This window comes from Pogona vitticeps, chromosome 4 (genome assembly GCF_051106095.1).
Source record: "Pogona vitticeps strain Pit_001003342236 chromosome 4, PviZW2.1, whole genome shotgun sequence".
Lineage (NCBI taxonomy): Eukaryota > Metazoa > Chordata > Lepidosauria > Squamata > Agamidae > Pogona > Pogona vitticeps.
In genome coordinates this window covers 123,175,659-123,195,529 of record NC_135786.1, presented here as the reverse complement: position 1 = coordinate 123,195,529, position 19,871 = coordinate 123,175,659, and the positions used below count along the sequence as shown (strand labels likewise).

Genomic DNA, 19,871 nt, shown 5'->3' with positions numbered 1-19,871 from the left:
TGGCATCACATTCAAATTATTGCCAAGTTGATTATACATACAGAAATCTGCACAGGATTTTTAAGTGCTGACAAAAATATTGTTAGATACAATTGACAACACATTGAGATAAATGTAAGAAAGAAAGGGATGTTAGAAGAGATATTACAGCTAATGGAGGAGAAGCTGCCAGGTAGGTGGGACTCGTTCAGTCCTGGAAGGAAACCCATCTAAGAGAAGGAAAACTCTGATTTCAAACCTCCGCTGCCTTGTGGCTATATCCACTGATGGAAAAGGCTTCAGGAGTTAACCTCGAGGCAAAATCCAGAGCCAGAGTCCCGGAGGCAGTTCCTGTCATTCTGTCAACTCCTGCGATGTCGCTGAAACTAGTTGTATTGGCTCTTGCCTTTCCATTGGACTATTTCAATGACGTGGAGAGGGGGGATTTGCTGGTTGGGTAACAGCCTATCCTCCACATTATTTTACCCAGGCTTCGTGCCCTGGAGAGGACACTCCAGCTTCACGTACAGCGTCAAAACACTAGATGCTGTTCCAAGTCCTCCATACAGAGCACGTTGCCATAGTCTCTCAAGACTGAAGAATGCCTATGGAGGACAAGCAAAAGGAGAAAAATAAAGCAATGTCAAACACAGACAATTACCCAATAATATCCAAAAGAAAATTAGGGAAGCCAAGAAAATGATGTGGCCTGGATAATGTACCAAAATAGAGACCCAAAAGAAGATCCAGCACTCTTTTTGTAAAGTTGTTGGCTATATTTTTAAAAATGGCAATGCTAACTATTGCTGGGTAGCAAAAAGTCTCTGATACTTGACATCAAATGTAAAATCAGCATGTGGTGTGAGTAAATAAGAGAGCTACATGATGGTAGAGTTTATTATACCTTCTGTTGATACCGCACTGGTAATACGTAAATGTGAAATGCAATTTAGCTAATAAAAATGACAAAATTCTTGAACCTGATTATGATTTTGCAGAAACATTAAAAGTAGCAGCAGAGGATGGCTCAGATGTTTTAGTGAATCTTTTCAGTCAGATTTACAAACCAGAAATCATTCAGGTTGGCTGAAATGAACCTTTATTGATGTTATGGGTTGTCGAAGTGTTGCCAATTTATGGTGACCCTTTGAATTAGTAATCTCCATAAGGTTCTGTCATCAATAGTCCTGCTCAGGCCTTGCAAATTAAAGGCGGGGTTTATTCAGTCAGTCCACGTCATATTCAGTGTTCCTCTTTTCCTACTGCCTTCCACTTTTCTAAGCATTATTGGATTTTTCATTACATCTTATGATATGTCTCAAGTATGATAGATTCAGTTTTAGTCATTTTCACTCCTAGAGAGTATTCAGATTTGATCTGTCATAATAATTACAGGCCTTCAAGGCAATTCTAATTTGATTTTTCCCCCAGGTTTTCCTAGACATAAAGTAGATGGTTCCACTACCCCCGTTTCTGGAGCTATTATGGGACTACGTAGCTCACCCAAGCTCACACAGCTCTTCCCCTACAATACAAAGTAGGGAATCAAACTTTCAATGTCTGGCTTCATATCCATGTGCTCCAATTCACTGAGCTATTCAGCCAGCTTCATCTAGACATTCTGACTCTCACTTAACATCTGAAAATACTCTCTCCATATGTAGTAAAAGTATTTGCTGTAAAACTTTGACTATTACTCATGATTTATCAAGTACTGAATACTTCCATTCTGTGTAGGCTATTATTTTATTTTCCATAATTCTTGGCATATTCTTGTTAGAGTTTTAATAGAATCGGTGTCTGTAGCTTGAAGTAGTTCTGTTGTCACTGCATATATACCTGGTGATTTATTTATGCTAACTCCTTTGACAGCAGTTTTCAGTACATTTTCTAAAACTGTGGGTTCTTTATCACATGATACTTGTTCAAAGAAATCTACAGTATTGACCTTGCATCTGTGAAGATTACTATTAAGAAAAGCGGATTCATGGTAATAAATAAAATGCAAGCAAACCAAGAAATTCAGTTAAAGATCCAGAATGAGCACATTGACAAAAATAAATAGGTCATAAGTTTGTTAAAAATGAATGAACAGTAATAGGAACCTATCCATGAAACAGAATTCAGAACAGACATTTTCTAGCAAATTCCTCAAGATGAAAAATATAATATGCAACAAGAACATTAAAAAGGCTTTGATAATGTGCGTTGCAAGGTGCAAAGCATTCCTGGTCAAACTATTTTGCACAAAATAATTGGATTTGAATCTTTTGCTGGTCAATGGCCGTAATAAAATATTTATTATTATTATTATTGGATTTGAATACATTTTGTTATATTAAAAGGAAGACAGAGAAGCATTTCAGAAAGGGATTTTTTTTTGCAGGGTGTTAAGAATTTTCTTGGATGGGGAGGGTGAATAAGACGTAAGATGAAGGAATAAAGACCAAGTAGTCATAAAATTCTTAAACTATCAAAACCGATCTAACATCAGTCATGAAGTATAAAATGTAAAGTAGGTAGATTGTTGCAGCTTCTCATTCAAAGTAAAATAAATGGGGAAAGAAGCATAGGAAGGAAAAGAGCTTATCTGCAGAAGAACCCTGGGAGACTGGCTTGGATGCAGCACCACAACCTGGTGCATCCCTAATTCAATATAGTCATGATGGGGTCCAACCTGTGATGAAAGAGGAACAACAACAACAACAAGAAGTATATCTACAGCTCAGTATATAGTAACAATGGGGAAATGAAAGCACAGATGAGGGGGCAATATAAAATCACTCCAGCTTATAGCACAACCGTACTTTTGACTTTAAATTGTGAGGACAATTTGACTGAATTTATCAAGAGCAAGGAGAAATTCTCAGACAATTTCTCATAGGTAAAGCTCAGCATTAGCTCTGGTTATAGCACAGGTTTGTGTGCTGCCACTGCAACTGGCAACAATGGCAACTGTGTTGGTAGACTGGGCCTTGTCTGACTCCCTCCATCACGCCTTCTTCCTAGCGTCTTTTGGGGGCATAGTGGTAGAGATAATGAGGTGGAGATAATGAGGCAAAGAAACTGTGGAGAAATTTTGGAAATAGTTATGCAAAGTGGCTCTCTATTCCTAGGCGAGTAAGAAAAAGAACATTTCAGAATGTTTCTCAGGAAAATTGTCTTCTGAGAAATGATGGCTATGAACTTGTAACAATTCTGGGTTCAATATCTTTCCCACGTCTTCAAATTTTACTTTTTTGAGAGTCATTGCAAATAGATGTTGTTTCATCTTGGGATGTGTATAAAGATTCCTCTTTCTCTGAAAGGTCTGTATTGCGTATATGGGAGAACAGTGGGAAATTCAGCTTCAGGGGAAAAGTGAACCTTTTGCTGTGCCAAAATTTGTTCTCCAATTCTTTCATTTTTATCTCCCCATGTAAAATTTTTCCTTTTTTCTTCCTCCTACTCCAAGCCTTTTAGAAAGTCTTTTGGTTATATTTTTTAGCTTACCATAACACTATAAAATAGTGAAAGGTGTTGCATTTGTTCTTTTTTTTTCCTTTCTATTACTCATCCCATCACAACTCTGCAGTTTTCTTGGTTGCCCGCACTTCCTTATCTGAAAAGGCCTGGTGAGAGAAGTTACTAGATGGTATTGTCCCCTGGGCTATACAGGAAGCTGCTGGGAAGGGAGGCTGCCATTTGCTATAGAGATAGTTCAACAATGAAAGATGAGCCATGTACACGCACTTGTCATCAGTTACCTCATAAGTGAGGTAAGCACAAGAACCTTGATCTTCACTATGAAAATTTGTATGAAATCTCCTTTTGGAAATATTTTGGAAGGGAAGGGTGCAAATTGAATGGCTGAAATTCTCAAGGAAGAAATTTTAATGCACACCATTAATAACAACACAAACCTTAGCGATTGTTCCTACACTCGTATCTCTAAGTATTTGTGCTTCTTTTAAATGAAGCTTGCCACATCTGGAAAGCAACTCAGGAGACTTTGGTTCAAATCCCTGCATCTAGAAAGTGCCAGATTGGGGAAGGCAAAAGAAGGAGCTTTTTCTTTAAAAAAGTGCCACACTGAAGTAATGGTATCAATTCATTATGTACTCTTTTTTTCTGATAGCCCTATGGGTTATAACATTAATTGCAACATTTATTTATTTATTTATTATTTGATTTTTACCCCGCTCCTCTAGACAGAATCTACTTGGGGCGGCTTACAAACAAGTATAAGACATTATAAAATACAATCAAATAGAATCATCAAAAAATATATAAAACAATCACATAATTTAATCAGCAAACTAGAAGATCAAGATGGAGGGAAAAACTAAAGAGAAAAGAAAATCAGGTGTTGACTGGAGGGAAGGCCTGCCTGAAGATCCAGGTCTTTAAATGTTTTTAAAACACCCAGCGAGGGTGCCAGGGTGATTTCCAGCGGCAAGGTGTTCCATAGTTGAGGGGCCACTGCCGAGAAGGCCCGGTTTCTTCTTTCTTTCCGGGCGTCTCTCGGTGTTAGGCGCCTCAGCTGTCTTTTCTGGCTAAAACATTAATATTTTATCAGGCATTTTAAAAAACATTGTTACTGGATATCTATTTTCTCATACATGGAAGACTTTCCATACTGCCTGTCCATTTGGAAGGAAATAGAAGTTATTTTAATAAATCAGCCCAAGCTGAATTCTTGCAAGTACATTTACACAAATTGCTAACCTAGCAAAATTCTGCCCACTGACTGGCCCACCCACTCAAACCTATGTGAATAAAAATGCAAGAAATATGCATGAAGAGCCATGCAATTCTAACTTCAGAGCTCAGAACTCCAGAAAACGTTATTTTAAACCAAATTTTTCTAGACTACAAAAATATACAGGCCACTCAGGATCAAAGTTGACACCTGAAGTGGATTTAAAAGGAAACTAGTGATCAGTGAAGGTTTTAGAATAGGTGAAGACAAGGAAGATTGTAATCACTTGCCTATAAGAGGTGAAAAATGCCTCTGGACAAGCATTGATTGGTTTTGGGATGGTTTTATAAATGAGATCAGAATGGCTTATTCCCCTCCCTTGCTGCCCCAGCTGTGGGTGTAACCCACTAGACCGTAAGCCATCTGGTGTTCAGGTGGATGGACAGGTTAATAAGAAAAGTTTGCAGACGAAGTATAACTTGTGTGTGTGCCTTTCATTGTAGGCTGAGGATGAAATGTTTTGAGGGACAAGAAATTTTAAAATCTATTGAATAAAGAAGCCTTCCAGAGCAGTCCTCCATATGTTTATTCAGAAATCATACATGTGTACTGGATGGCACTTTAGTTCAATAGCTATTTTTTTCACCAATTTGCACAGGTGTCTTGTGAGGAGTTTGTGAATTAATAAACAAAAGGTATTAAGTCACTGGATGGTGAGGTCCAGCTGGAAAATTTATTACCAGCTCAGGCAGGGAGTCTGCATCCACAACAGCTACCATTGATGATGGTTTATGTCAGATAAAACCTGCTAGTCTTTAGATCTTAGAAAAGACTTCTAGATTAACCTTTTATTTTGGGTGATACCACAATCCCATCTAGTCCCAAGAATCAAATACAGGCTGTGACTACAATGACTTTCAGATTTGCACTGCAAATTCCAAGGTTCCATTTATTTATTTATTTATTTATTTATTTATTTATTTATTTATTTATTTATTTATTTATTTATTTATTTATTTATTTATTTCCCGCCTATCTGGTCACATGATGTAATGGCCAATTAGAAGTAACCCAGCCCTTTTTGCTTCTGATTTGGAGTTTTATTCCATGCCACTGGGGGTTTCTACTTTTTAAAAGCTGGAACAATTTGAACAGTGTTTTTCTCCTATGTGATTGTTTGTTTTGTGGGGCCATGACTCTGGATGGTTATGGTGATGAATTAAGGCAGGGGACATGATTTTTGTAAGGACAACAGGGATACCCACCTATATAATAATTCTCCCTACTTTTTATTAATATGTGGGATTAGTTCTAGATTACCTTAGTGCATTAATACATTAGTTTGCCAATAAATTACCTCTGCACTGCCCAAAAAAAGAAAAAAGGAAACAAAGGAGAATTAGGGATTGCTGGGTGGGTGCTATCAAAGGAAGAGGAGCCGTGAGCACATATCAAATCACATCAGACTGAGAGCCAGTGTGGACGCTGACAATGAAACAATCCAGAATCTTTGCTTACTCCCCCAAACTGAATACAACAATAAAAGAGAGTGCAAATCAAGCCACAGCAAAACCAGTTGTTTCAGTTCAGCTAACCAGTGTAGTCACACCTGCAATCACTCAAGATTCAGAGTGGTGTTAGTCAACTAAGTCTTCAAAATTAACAAATATTCAAAGCATAAACATTTGTGATCATGCACCATCCCCAAGTTCCATCTTGGCTAGAAGAGTCTAATTGACTTATTTGTTATTGTGCTTTTCAAATGTGTGTGATAAATAATTGCTTTGACTTTAATGTAAGCCATTTTGGAAAGCATAGGAAAAGCAACCTATAACAATGCTGGGGTGAAAAAGAGGGGGGGGGCTGCTTTCATATTCAGAAGAAAAACCATGTCCAATCTAGCAGGTTGTAGGCCAGATGGCTTTCCTAGAAGGAGTGCAGCTATGGTATAGTGCAGTGGTTCCCAGCCTTGGATATCCCAGAGTTTCTTGGACTGCAGCTCCCAGAAATGGCAGCCAACACAGCTAGTGGTGAAGGATTCTGGGAATTGCAGTCCAAGAACACCTAGGTTACACATGGTTGGGAACCACTAATATAGTGGGTAAGAGTGATGAACTAGCAACTCGGAGACTTTGGTTCAAATCCCTGCTCACTGGTAAATGGTAAACACTCCTTAAATATCTCACATATCTTGAAAATCCTATTTGCATTGCCATTATTTGAATGCAACTTGGTGGCACATAACAGCAAAAGCCAGTTGTCCTCAACAGAGCTTATTTGGAAGCCAATATACTATATTGAGGATTTCAGTTTTATTTTTCATCTATGTCTTTATTCCTTTGGCTGCTATAGATGCAAGGCTGTGAGAAGGTTTGAAAATGCTTACTCCTCCCCAGACAATGATCGCTACACTGCTGCTGCTTTTGGATACTTTAAGTAACGTGAAAGCTCAGGTGAATCCAGGTAAGGCATAAGAGGGCAATGGGAGTCAAATCCAGAAAATGGGAAATGGCTTGGAGATCAAAGTTACCCATGGGGGCAGGATTCCACAGAAGGCCATACCATGATGGGACTTGGAATTGTTGACCAATAGATTGTTGGGTTTTAGCATACAAAATATTGGTAACTATTGCGTTGCAGCACTTAATACTGAGAGGCAGACCTCCTCTGAATCTTGAAATGCTATTTAAATATCACAGCCAATAGCCATCTGGATCCAGTTATGAGAAAAAGTTTTTAAAAGAAACACACTGCTTGCCCCAGTTTCCCTTTTGGGCACCACAGACTTATCCTTCATTTTACATAGGTGTCCACCATGACCCTTGCCCACTCAACCAGTTGTACTCCGGATTTTTTTATATATAAGCTAAGAATGACAGAGGTCAACCATGCTTGTGGTAGTCCTCACCTGTCTAAGGAGCTCATCTACATCCTTATGCTGTGGAAATGAAAGAGTATTCATTATGACTGGACAAGCAGTGACCAAAGGAATTTCCGCTGGATGTATATCAATTATGGAATCCAAGTTAAGAGGAAGATGAGCAATTTTATTAGTTTGTGTTATGTCACACAAAACGTGGAGCAACTTGCACAGGAACAATTTAATCTGAAAAGTATTATGCACAGCTGCAAAAATCTGGAGGCATACACAGGCAAGGAGTGTAAAAACACACCCACACCACAAAAGTGAACTATGCTATAAGATCGATGGTGGTCTGCACCCAGAGTACAGACCCTTGCTTCCTGTCCATGGAATCTCTCCTCCCTCCCATTCCGTCCCATCCCACCAAAATGAAGGCAGGAAAAAAGGTCAAACTAGTCTATAGGTTGAAGCCAACCCCCCCCCCAGCCCCTGGAGAAATGAGGGTGGCTTTAGTTTATAGAACCAGTTTGTCAACCTCCCCTTTTATCTTCATTTCTGACCTATGGTGGGTGCAAGTGGCTTGTGAGGTAGAAACAGGGGCAGCATGTGGGTCCTTTGTTTACTGACCACTGTCAATGATGTTATAAACCAAAAATTGGCCATGCAAAATCTCAAGGTATTTAAAATATATATATATAAAAGCAGTCTGAAGAAATTCAGGATATAAGAGCAGAAATAAAATGAGGATCCTGATTTGACAGAGTACCTGTGCTGTCAGGCGTCTGCTGGGCAGTGCTGTGGCAGGAAAAAAAAAGGCCTAGTGCACATATTAGTTCTTTGCTGCTTCACTAAAACCACCTCCTCGGGTGTCTGATGAAACCTATGGATTGAGCAGACTGAGCCCTGGAGGGACTACTAAGGAGAGCTGTAGGCTGACTTCCTGGCACCTTCTTCCCAATGTGGAAGTGGAAAACTACCCATGTCTCCCATGTGTGACTGCCTGTGATTTGCAGGCAACCAGCTAAGGAACTTCAGCCGGTCCTGCACAGCTACCTGAGTGTTATTTTTTCATGCTGAACTGCCAAGAGAGTTTCTCAAAGAGCTGCTTGTTCGATCGTGTTTACTGTCTAACCACTGGATTCAGCCCAAAACTCTGTCCATAACCTGCCTCTAAGTTATGACTTAGCAAACTAAGCCACATGTGATGAGGAACGTGGTGTTATTTGAATCCCTTATACAGAAAAAGCATATTGCAGTATGTTCAATACAGACTATACACCCCAAGGCTAGAATTTGGGTTTTTTTTCCAGGAAATTGCTCAGCAATAGAGTCATCCAGCACATTAAAAAACCACTAAAAACTAAAAGGAAAATCCTTCTTTATTCAGTGAATAATTAACTTATAAACTTGCTGCTACAAGATACTGTATAGGGTTGGTAAGAGTCTTAAATTGTTTTTAAAAGAGGGGTAGTGTTTAGATTGATGGACTAGGACTTGGGAGTCCCTAGTTTGACTCCCCGCTCAGCCATGGAAACTCAATGGAAGTGTGGAACAAGTAAAACCACTCCTTAAATATCTCACTTACCTTTAAATCCCTGTTAAGGTCAATGTAATTTGGTTCCAACTTAACAACACATAATAATAACAACATACATTAGTACAAGTATATTGGATCATTTCTAGTCAATGTCCCATATTTTATTTTTGGGTAAGGAGCAGGTTGTGGCATCTCGGCTCCAGAGGTTTCTGGATGAGATGGATTCCTTAGATCCGTTTCAATCTAGCTTCAGACTGGGTTTGATGTGGAGACTGGTTTCGGTTCCCTTGGTGGGCAGCATGTGCTAGAAAACTGAACAGTGGAAGTGAGTACCTCCTGGTGGCTTTCAATACCATTAACTATGATATCATTCTGGGTTGCCTGTCAGGGATGGGACTTTGAGAGACAGTTTTTCAGTGCCTCGCCTAGGCTGTTCCTGGAGGGATGAGTTCAGAAGGTGGTGCTGCGGGATTCCTATTCAACACTATGGCAATTGGGCTTGGGCGTTCCTTAAGATTTTTTTTCTCCTCCCTCCTGCCATTTAAAAAAGAAACTGTGGGAGAGATTGCCAAGATGGCATGTCAGAAGTTGTGATGATTTCTTCCTGATTTTCAAACCATCACCACAGAGAGAGCTGGAATAGGATGCTGAGATGATTTTGTTCAGTCTCTTGAAAAGAGTTTGTGTCATAAGGCCAGATTTGGCTGCAGCCAGTGTTTTGAAAAGGACAGTAACGCAGGGACTGTGAATACAGTGAGTCTGAAATTTGCTTGGGCCTCGGGCATTGCGGAGTCAGAAGCTGCAAGGTATATGGCCACCATTTCAAGTGATGAGCTCTCTCAGCCTGAGAAATCATCAGTGTAAATATTTGGTTTATGTCTTCTGTTTAGCTTTTCTAGCTTCCCTCTGATCTTCAGAACACTGCTCCTGTTTTGATTCTAATTACATAGCAGCAGTGATTACAGTGAAATAAAAACCTTGTTCTGGAAAAACACGTGACATAATTACACTGGTTCCATGCAAATGGAATAAATTATGCTCATCAATTTTTTTTAAATAAAAGCTGTTCACAGGATCCTCATGGGATCTTCTGGAATCTAAATTAATGGCTGTGTACTACAGCTTGTGTTTGCTTCTTAGTGTTTGTGGCTAGTTTTCTATGCCTAGGAGTGCTGTATGACCTGGGTTCTGCTTGTATTTTAGACATGGCATCCACTGCCTGTTTAGACTATCAGCTGGCCCACATTGCAGACCTTCATATATTTTTAAAGCAAGTTTTTAGTCCTTCTACACCAGAAGTAGAAGGCAGAAAATGTTTCGGGGAAATTGTTCTGTGAGAACCTGGGTATTATGGAAGCCATAATCCAAAATAAGAACTTCTACAAGCTCTGATAATACTCCTCTTACTAAGCATCTGGAAGCTTAGCTGGGTGCTAACTTGAGGAAAGGAGGATGAGGAGAATGAAGGCTCAGTTACATGTAAAAAAAACCCCAGCTGTTTTTGAACTGGGTTTAGCATGCCACAAATTAATTTTTAAAATGCTCACTACATGATGCACAGGGAAGCACAGATTTATTTTAATGTGAAGTGTTTTTGTTGTTGTTGTAAACTGTTTTTTTAAAATCAACCATTGAGGGTTTGTTTATTTTAATTCACTTGTGAAATCTATTTATTTTTAATGGTTTTGGCATATGTGAACACCTCTGTCAGAGTAAATTGTGTCTGTGGGGTTTGTCAAGTTTTGGACATCAAGATCATGGGTTTCAGGATGTAAGGGAACAGAAGGGCGTAAATATCTTGAATATATATATATATATTAAAGTTAAATGGAATATTGCATAAGTGCTTATGCAATGCAGCAGTATATTTGAAATATTTTTTTAAAAAAAATACAAGTTCCTCTGCTGCCACGCCACTCCCAGAGGAGTTGCACCATCACTGAATTTTTCAGGCAAGGAGAGGAGACTGCTATCACTTTAAATATGTACTGAAAGAGGCACCTGGGGGGAGGGGGAAGAGAGATACCTCTTCTCTTCTTGGTCTCTCTCCCCTGTTTTCTCCAACCTTGCCTGCACTCAACAGGAGCACACATTTGTGGAGGGCTTGAAAGGAATGGAGCAGGAGAGGGGGAAAGAACTACCAGAGAAGGAAATCAGAGGATCAAAGAGGCACGTCAAGAAGCAGCCTCAATGGGACTCATCAATATGTGTGTGGGGGGGGCGCACATCCATGTGTTATGTCTGTTTCATTTTTTTCTGCCAGTAATACTGAACTAGTATTATCCCATGTTGAAAGAAATAAAGAAGAGCAAATATTAAAAATAACACCTGAGCAGCAACAGCGAGTGGCTGTGAGGAAGTCAGTGCTAGGGCAAGAAAGTGGGAATTCTTGTCTAGTTCCTTGGATTAATCTAAAACTAAGTTTAGCACTGGATTAAAAGTTGTCCCAAGGGGATGGATGCACACAGCAACACACAATTCACGTCACTACCACGTAACTTTACATCAATATGAAAAAAGCCAATCCAGAATCCAATGAATTTCACTAATATAACCATACCCTAAATTAGAAGCTTGTTGTTAATGTTATTCAGTTTATGGTTCTTGCAGGTCTTAAATTTCTGAAAAGAGGTTTCAACAAGTATAAGAAAGTAACACTTTTCTTTTCAAACAACTATCTCTGCCTTTATTTGTCTTGTGAGTATGGTATGCCCTTTGAGTTGCTCACTGAGATATATGTACTGTTAAGATAAATAGATCTTACACATTGGTAAACACTGATAGCAGAAATTGTATTGGGCAATTTTTGTTCTGAAAACTGGTTTCTAGAAATGTGGTTATTCCTTTTGTTTGCACAGCATAAGGCAGAAAAAAATGTGGAGAGATCACCAACCCCCCTCCCTAGTTTGCACACAAAACTAGCACTTTGTATAGTAAAAATCACTCTAAAACAGTGATTCTCAACCTTGAGCCATCCAGGTGTTCTTGGACTGCAATTCCCAGAAGTCTTCACCACCAGCCGTGCTACCCGAGGTTTCTGGGGGTTCCAGTCCAAGAACATTTGGTCTATACAACGTTGGGTAGATGCATTTGAAGTAGGAAAAAAGATATCTTAGAGTAACCATCAGTAGTTACAGTCAGGGGAAAATTGGAGCCCCTCCATGCTTGCTGCTTGGAGGATGGTCAAAGGAAAAGCAGAGAATAATTGACCCCTTTCTCATTAACTTGAACTTAAAGTCTCAATAACTCACACTGAGACATATGTAGGAGAAAGAATTTTTTAAAAAATCTTTCTCTTTACTTATAGTTGCTTGAAATTATAGATTTACTGCACACATACTTAGTGAAGAGATCAACTGCAAGCAAACAACTGCCACCAACACAGTAAAGAGAGGGAAAGAAAGAGCAGAGAGGTGAGGCTCTCACTTAAGTAAAAGACTGGCAGAAACAACTGAGTAGTGCTGGATAGGCAGTTATCCTAGCTCAGAAAAGTCCCTTTCAATCACACAAACCACAGACAGCATGCGAGGTTGCAAATAAAACTCCCCACAAGAATATGGGAGTTGCCCAATTGGTTTGTTATCTGTCCATCCAGACAGATGGATAGAGATTAGAAGTGGATTATGGCAAAATGTTTTTCTCTTTTGTCTTCTTAATTTTTTTAATTGTTCTTTTGTTTTTACCTGATAAGGCAAAAAAGGAGATGAATTCATCAAGGCTACCATCAGAAGCCTTTGTGCATGGCAAAATGTCATCATTTATTTATATGCACCAGGACTGTACATAGCTGCTTTACACAGTTCTCTTCTCCCTTTTTTATTCTAAAAACAATCCTCTAAGTTAGGCTTGATCACACAAGCCAAAAGAACCCTAGTTATAGAACCAATTTGGCCAGTTTTTAGATTGTTTAATAATTTTCCACCCACATGATGCACAGCAAATATTATTTATTTATTTCCCCCTTGCCAGGAGGGTTGTTATAAATTGTACTAATGATCTATCACTTTATTCCTCATCATCTCAGCATGATGATCTTGTGCCCTTTTTTTAATTTTTAAGGGATATAGAAGAGTGGCTAGTAACAATTATCACTGAATACATTGCTTAAAAGGAGACAGCTCCCACCCATGGGTGAAAAAGGACTGGAGCACAGAAAGGGACATTTCCTGCTTTGAAAAGGGTATAGTATTAATGCCTCCCCTCTCTCTTTTCTAACCCGGCTCTTTGCAATATTTTGCAAGTCTTTCAAAACCCACTTCCTCCTCCCAATGTTATGCAAAAGTGAAAAGAAAAATGAAAGCCAGGAACTGAAGAAGGAGAAATATGCAGGGAAATAAGGAAAGGGGGATGACTGAGTGAAGGAGGGAAAGGAAAAAGGAAGGAGAAGGCTCGTACTGCTCCGTTCTGTTGCACTGTTGGTATATTATCTTTGTTATTAAAAAAAAAGGGACAAGGGGGGCCTGATTGCCCCAAGAAACAGCAGAGAAAATGAACTGATTCAAATTTATGAAGAAGTGTAGTCATATAGAATGAAATGAATCAATACAGTTAAAAACAATGCGAACATTTCTGCAGCTATATGTACCATGTGACCATGGGAAAAATGTATCAGTATAACAGAAGGATGAAAAGAATCATTATAACTGGGGTTCTTTTTTCATGTGTGATTGCTGTCTTAGTTTTGGCTGGTAAGTCCAGCACTCTAACCATTACTCTATACTGGCTCTCGTAGATCTGTTGTTACTGGATGAATGATGCTAAGCCTGAAATATATTGGTAGAAAAACAATGCAACAATAAATAAGTTTAATTTGCATAATATACCCCTAAAGCTACCTGATTTGCACAATATAGAAATAAGCCTGTCCACAACTGAAGAATAGAAATATAGCAATCCTATTTTGTGTCTATGCCACCACAATTACTACAGTATTTTGTTTTCCCTTATGCAGGATCTAGCAGTCATAGGAAGGCCCATAACTCCATAGCAGACTCTCTGTATCACAGACATATCTTCCATTCCCTTATATCCCGTTTATGGTGCCCAGGCAACAAAGGCAGGGGCCTTGGAAAATAGCTACCTAGATCAGCCTGTGTCATAGTGTAGATGAGACATGTGTAACGTCAACCCAGCTAATGTTTCTATGTTTCAAATTATATTCAAGAGGGAGCTATTTCTAATAGAAGGGAGGGTTTCGGGAATGCTTCCTTAACTTTTCTCCTGCCTGCCCTTTTTTACCTGAAATTGTCTTTTTCCTCTATAACTCTTGCTTCAGCTATAGTGTGAAAGTCCCAAGAAACGTTGGCACTATAGCTGAAGTTAAAACTTGACTCTGCCAAGAAAAAGATGAAACCGTGTCACACCTTATCTGCGAATGTCCAAAGATTGCACAAACAGATTACAAAATTAGACATGATAGAGTGGCAAAATTAGTGTACTGGTCATTATGCAAAAAAATATAACTTGCTAGCTTCTAAAAACCTGTGGGAACACCAGGTAGAGAAGGTGTCAGAAAATGAGGAAGTTAAGATCTTGTGGGATTTCCGGATCCAAAAGGATAGACACCTTGAACATAACACAGCAGACATAGTAGTAATAGAATGAAGAAATATTCTAAATCATAGACATTGCTATTCGAGGGAATGCCAGAGTTGAAAATAAAAAAATTGAAAATCTAAGTACAGTGGGGTCTTGACTTGAGAACTTAATCCGTATTGGAAGGCGGTTCTCAAGTCAAAAAGTTCTCAGGTCAAATCTGCATTTCCCATACGAATGCATTGAAAACCATTTGTTCCGTATCTGCTCTTTTCCGTCCATAGAAACTAATGGGAAGCTGCTATTCCGCCTTCGACCACTAGAGGGGGGTATTTTGTTTCTTTTTTTCTTAGGTCAAGAAAGGTTCAGGGAAGGCAGGGAAAATACAGTCCAGGCAGTACAAGTACCAGGCAGTCTGAAGACGGTCTCCCAATCCACTCTCTAAACGCTGGGAGGAGTGAGGAAGCAGACAGGCACCCTTTTCACTGGCCAACAGTTAACTGAAAGTTCACATTTTGCACTTTCCCTGCCTCCCACGTGGTTTTTTTTTCAGTTCTTAACTCAAATCTAAGTATGTAAGTCAAGTCAATATTTTCCTACGAGAGCGGTTCTTAAGTCAAAATGTTCTTAACTCGAGTCATTCTTAAGTCAAGACCCCACTGTACAGAGACCTGGCAATCGAAATATCTTCCTTGTGGATGAAACACACTTCAGTGGCCCCTGTGATCATCGGGGCTTTGGGAACAATTTCAAGAAATTTCACACAGTACTATAAGTAGTTGCAGATCTCAGAAATCACACCATCAGAGCTACAAAAATGTCAATATTAGGAACAGCATACATACTGTGCTGATATTTAACAGATACTTAGGTTTTTGGTTAAAACTTGTTTTAGTTATATAATACCAGTCAATGTTCTTATAATTTTGACTGAGCCTTGTATTTTTGAACAACAACAATACATCTATACATGGGTCCAAAATAAGGAGACTGTTTATTGGGTGCAAGTTGTTGATTGTATGGAATCAGTAACTGGATTCTTGCCTTTAATTAAAAAAAAAAACCCTGCAAAAGCCACAGGAGGGCACATGTTAGCAGTGCAAGCCACGAGCGGAGTTGTTTCTTCTCCACCGCATAGTGTAGGGATGGATCTTTTGTGCTTTCACAAAACCACAAAAGAGGTTGTCCTTTTCTTTTTCATGTTCTTTTCTCTAAACAGAGCCTCTGAAATATGATTTGTATTAACGAAAGAGCAGTAGATGAAAACTTTGTGCTTTCCCCCGGTAACTATTTAATTTAAGCATTAATTCTTTATCTGCCAAATTGCCTGACAAAATTTATATCAGCCAATCAGAATGTCTGGAGAGGAACCAGAATTTTTCAAGCTGTACTAAGGCAGGAATAATTTGGAAGCCAGTGAGGACGAGGGCTTTCCTTTGGTTCAGTCATTTCTTACAGGTGTGAGAGTTCCTACTGCCCTTCATCTTGGATTGTGCTTAGATCATTTCGTTTTCTGCCTGTTTTTCTCAATTTGGGAGTGTTCCCCCCTTAATTATTTTTGCTGTCACTGCATTTCTTTTGGGGATTTTTCCTTCGTTTTTTTTTGGTCTAGTTTAGTTTAGATTATTTTTGCTTCCTGCTGAATTCAAAGAAGAGTTGCGAAGGCACCATGTGGGAGCAGGGACAGAAATCTCCCCATATTCTAGTAGTTTTGGTTTTAGGGGCGTTGAATTTATTTTTAACCTTTATTGGAGTGTTTGCTTTTCTTGTTTTTTGAGAGTATGGGGGTGTGGCGTCCACCCTAAGTTATGCATTATAAGTTATGCATTATTCATAAGTTATATGTTAATATGGTTGTGAGGCGGGACCAAGAGAGGTGCAGAGAGGCGGAGCCTGGGAGAGAAGTTGAGGGGGAGTTAGAGAGAGCTAGAGAAGAGGATCGTTTGGGGTTTTGGGGCAGAGAGTGTTTAAGGAGTGATTAGGCAGTGAGTAGTCAGAATGTGACCTGGGTTAATTAATATAGAAGAGATTAAAGCTAAATATTGAAGCTTTGTGAAGCTTTAAGAATGTGCTTAAGATTCTTCTTAGATATACTTAGCATCCTTCAGTCTTGAGAGACTATGGTGCTTAAGAATTATTCCTGAAACCACATATAATCAATAAACCTGTTTCTGTTAAAAAGTCAGCACTGAATGAACAGTCTTTCATAAAGAAATATAAGTTGATAAAGAGATCAACTGGTGGCAGCGTGTCAAGAGGCGTGTTGGGATACCTTTGTGAACTCTGGGTTTGGTGAAACAAACTGTGGGATTTTCCTCCCTATCCCCCCACCTTTGAGTGTATGGAAAAATGCTTTCCCCCATTGACTGATTTTTCAAAATGGTTGTTTGTTTAATTTAATGTGTATTTATTCTGTATAAAGCTATATATTTGGGTGACCCTTTTGTTTCGGTTTTGGAATTGTGCCAGTGTAGCACTGGTCTGTGTGAATGTTATTATATAAACTTGTGCCCGAATATGTTGAATGATTTTTTTTGCCTCCTCGTGTACTATTCCCTCCTTTTGAACTAGACTGATTTATTGTTCCCTTGCCTCTGATTTTTTGGAGTAGTTTTCAAGGGATTTTAAGGGATGGGGGGGAGGTTAGAGCCTTTGACATGCCAGAAAAAAGGGAAATCCAAAATGGAATGACACAAAAGAAGCGTTCCCTTTAGGGTAAAACAAAAGGATCAGTAAATAGATACAAAAATGGAAGAGACGTTCCTGAAAGAATTATAAAGAAATGTGAAAATGTCATTTTGCACATCTGTAGTGTGAGTCCACATCTCTGTATCCATAGGAGTAGTAAAAACAGTAGTCTGTTGCAAGAGAAGAAAAATGATTTGTTGTTAAATTACAATTGTGTTACATTTGTTGTTGGGAAAAGGAAAATATTGATTTAACATATCTCATGAAGGGTCTTCAAATTTGGAGAGAAGGGAGAAATAAATGAATCCATTAATGCACACATTCCTCTTATAATATTTGTACTGTAATGATTCCATACAAATTATTGTTGTTGTTGTTGTTGTTGTTGTTGTTGTTGTTGTTGTTGTTGTTGCTGTTGTTGCTGCTGCTTTCAAGAAACTTCACCCAGTACTATAAGCAGTTGCAGATCTCAGAAATCACACCATCAGAGCTGCAAAAAACAGCACTATTAGGAACAGCATATATACTGCACCGATATTTAACAGATACTGTACTTGTTATATAATACCAGTCAATGTTTTTATAATTTTGACTATGCCTGATTATTTATAATCATCATCATCATCATCATCATCATCATAGTCTTTAATTCTTGCTAGAGAAAGTGAAATTACAAGCACATAAAATCATTAATATGACACACCTATGAAAAATATCACATGAAAATGAACATTAGAAAAGGAAATAAATATACTGTAATTCCTACAAAATTGTACCTAATTAAACCCAAGTTGGGTGGGATAAAAAAGGAACATATTATATTAATGCAGTTATAATTAATGAGAAGGCCAGTGCTGCATTTCACTTACAACTTTTGTTATATTGGACTTACAGTAATAGCTCAGACTTGTATTCAGAGTTCTGAGTCTACATTTTTTCAAACAGTTTCTATACTTATTTTTTTAAAACAAATGAGAGAAGAGGATAATTTTTCGCACAAGTTTGTCTTTACAAAAGGTCAATATTGTCATATCCCTTTGATAGTTCCAACATATTTCAACCAATCCATGTCATGAGATGTGATAAATCCCTTTAAGCTGTTAAATACTTCAGCTGCAGTGTGTGCCAATGAGGAGATGAACAGTATGTCTTCAAAAACATTTCTCTCGTGCTGACATCTAACATAGCACAGTAAGGTTGCCTTGTTCTGCTTTTGTCCAATTGCAGTGTAAAGACATGTGAAGTCTTTCTAATAATTGTTCCTTGATATTGGCTGAGAAACCGTTGATTTGCTTCTTACTGTGTCATTCAACAAAGGTAACAAGGAAAGGTCCTTGGCAGCTTTCTCGTTGATCAATGCAGAAGCCATGATTTTTGCAGCAGGTAATATAAGTTCTTCAGCTACTGTGTGCGCTTATCAGTTTTTTGCTATCAGTTGAGAAACTTCAAATGAGGTTCAAATGAGGTTCAAATTTTCATTGTTATAACCAGTTGCAGTCTTGTTTAAAACCATTTTTTAAACTTTCTTGAAGCTCATGCTCCTTAATTTAAAAGCTGTGCTCTTTGTGACATGTTCTTTATGTTTAGTATTGAGATGTCTTGACAATTTTGATGGTTTCATGGCCTTCTTATACAATATCTCATAACGCAACACACACTGTGGTGGTTGCTTGTCTTCAGGACCTGTACACATGAAGCGAATCAACAGGTATTCCAGCCAGTGATCGTTCTGAGGCTCAGTCAAAATCTGTTATTAAGAAATTCGCTGTAATAATATCAAAAAGTCACTTTACTCAGCCTCACTCATGTGCATGTTCTCATCGTGTGTAGAAATATCAGTTATTTGCTATCAAACAGTTATTTTCATAACCGATTTTTTTACTTTGTTTCTTTTTACTGGAGGTGGTAGGTTAGAAAAGCCTACTTTTATACAAACAAGCAAGGGAAATAAAGATTTTGTTCTACATTTCCTTTCCTCTCTCTCTCTTTCTCCCCTTCCCTTAACTGCAAAAGATCATAACATTTCTTCAAGCTTTCACGGATTCCCTGTGAGGACATTGCGGGGCCCCCGGATTATATATAATCTATACCATATATTTTCCACTTTGTTTAGAGCATCCTGCTCTTACCCCTGAATAAAGTATATGTGATATGGTTGAAATTTATTCATTTAATTAATTTTAAATACTTTCACCCTGTCTTTCTCCTTAAAAGGACCCAAGGCAGTTTAACTACATACAAATCCAGAAAAGCTAACAACAATACAGAAGATGTATGGGGGAAAATATTTTTTATTTGCAGCTTACAGTATTTGATACCATCAGAGAAAAGCCATCTGGCTAGACTCCTTGATTTTAAAGCTGTGATTAGAAATAGTGTGATAGAAATGAAAAATAATTTCCAAAGAAACCAACTGTGGGTATGACAGGAGGTACAGTATATATGTTTCTCTTCTCTCTTTCTCTGTAGCTGTCTGCCGCTACCCACTAGGCATGTCAGGTGGGCACATTCCTGACGAGGACATTTCTGCTTCCAGTCAGTGGTCCGAATCCACCGCAGCCAAGTACGGACGGTAAGAGGAAAAGGCA

At 38.6% G+C, this 19,871-nt stretch overlaps 1 protein-coding gene across 2 annotated transcripts in view; it reads left to right on the top strand.

Annotated features, from left to right (window-relative positions):
- The window catches only part of DDR2 (discoidin domain receptor tyrosine kinase 2), an 83,814-nt gene that overhangs the window by 4,213 nt on the left and 59,730 nt on the right, over nt 1-19,871 (top strand). Inside the window, exons 1-3 of one of the 2 annotated variants that reach the window (XM_072998242.2) lie at nt 3,504-3,737; nt 7,013-7,123; nt 19,753-19,855. In XM_072998242.2, the coding sequence (XP_072854343.1) occupies nt 7,039-7,123; nt 19,753-19,855 (188 nt within the window). In that variant the 5' untranslated portion in view covers nt 3,504-3,737; nt 7,013-7,038. Of the gene's footprint in view, nt 1-3,503; nt 3,738-7,012; nt 7,124-19,752; nt 19,856-19,871 lie in introns of those variants that run through there. The other variant, XM_020798567.3, reaches the window with a different exon arrangement.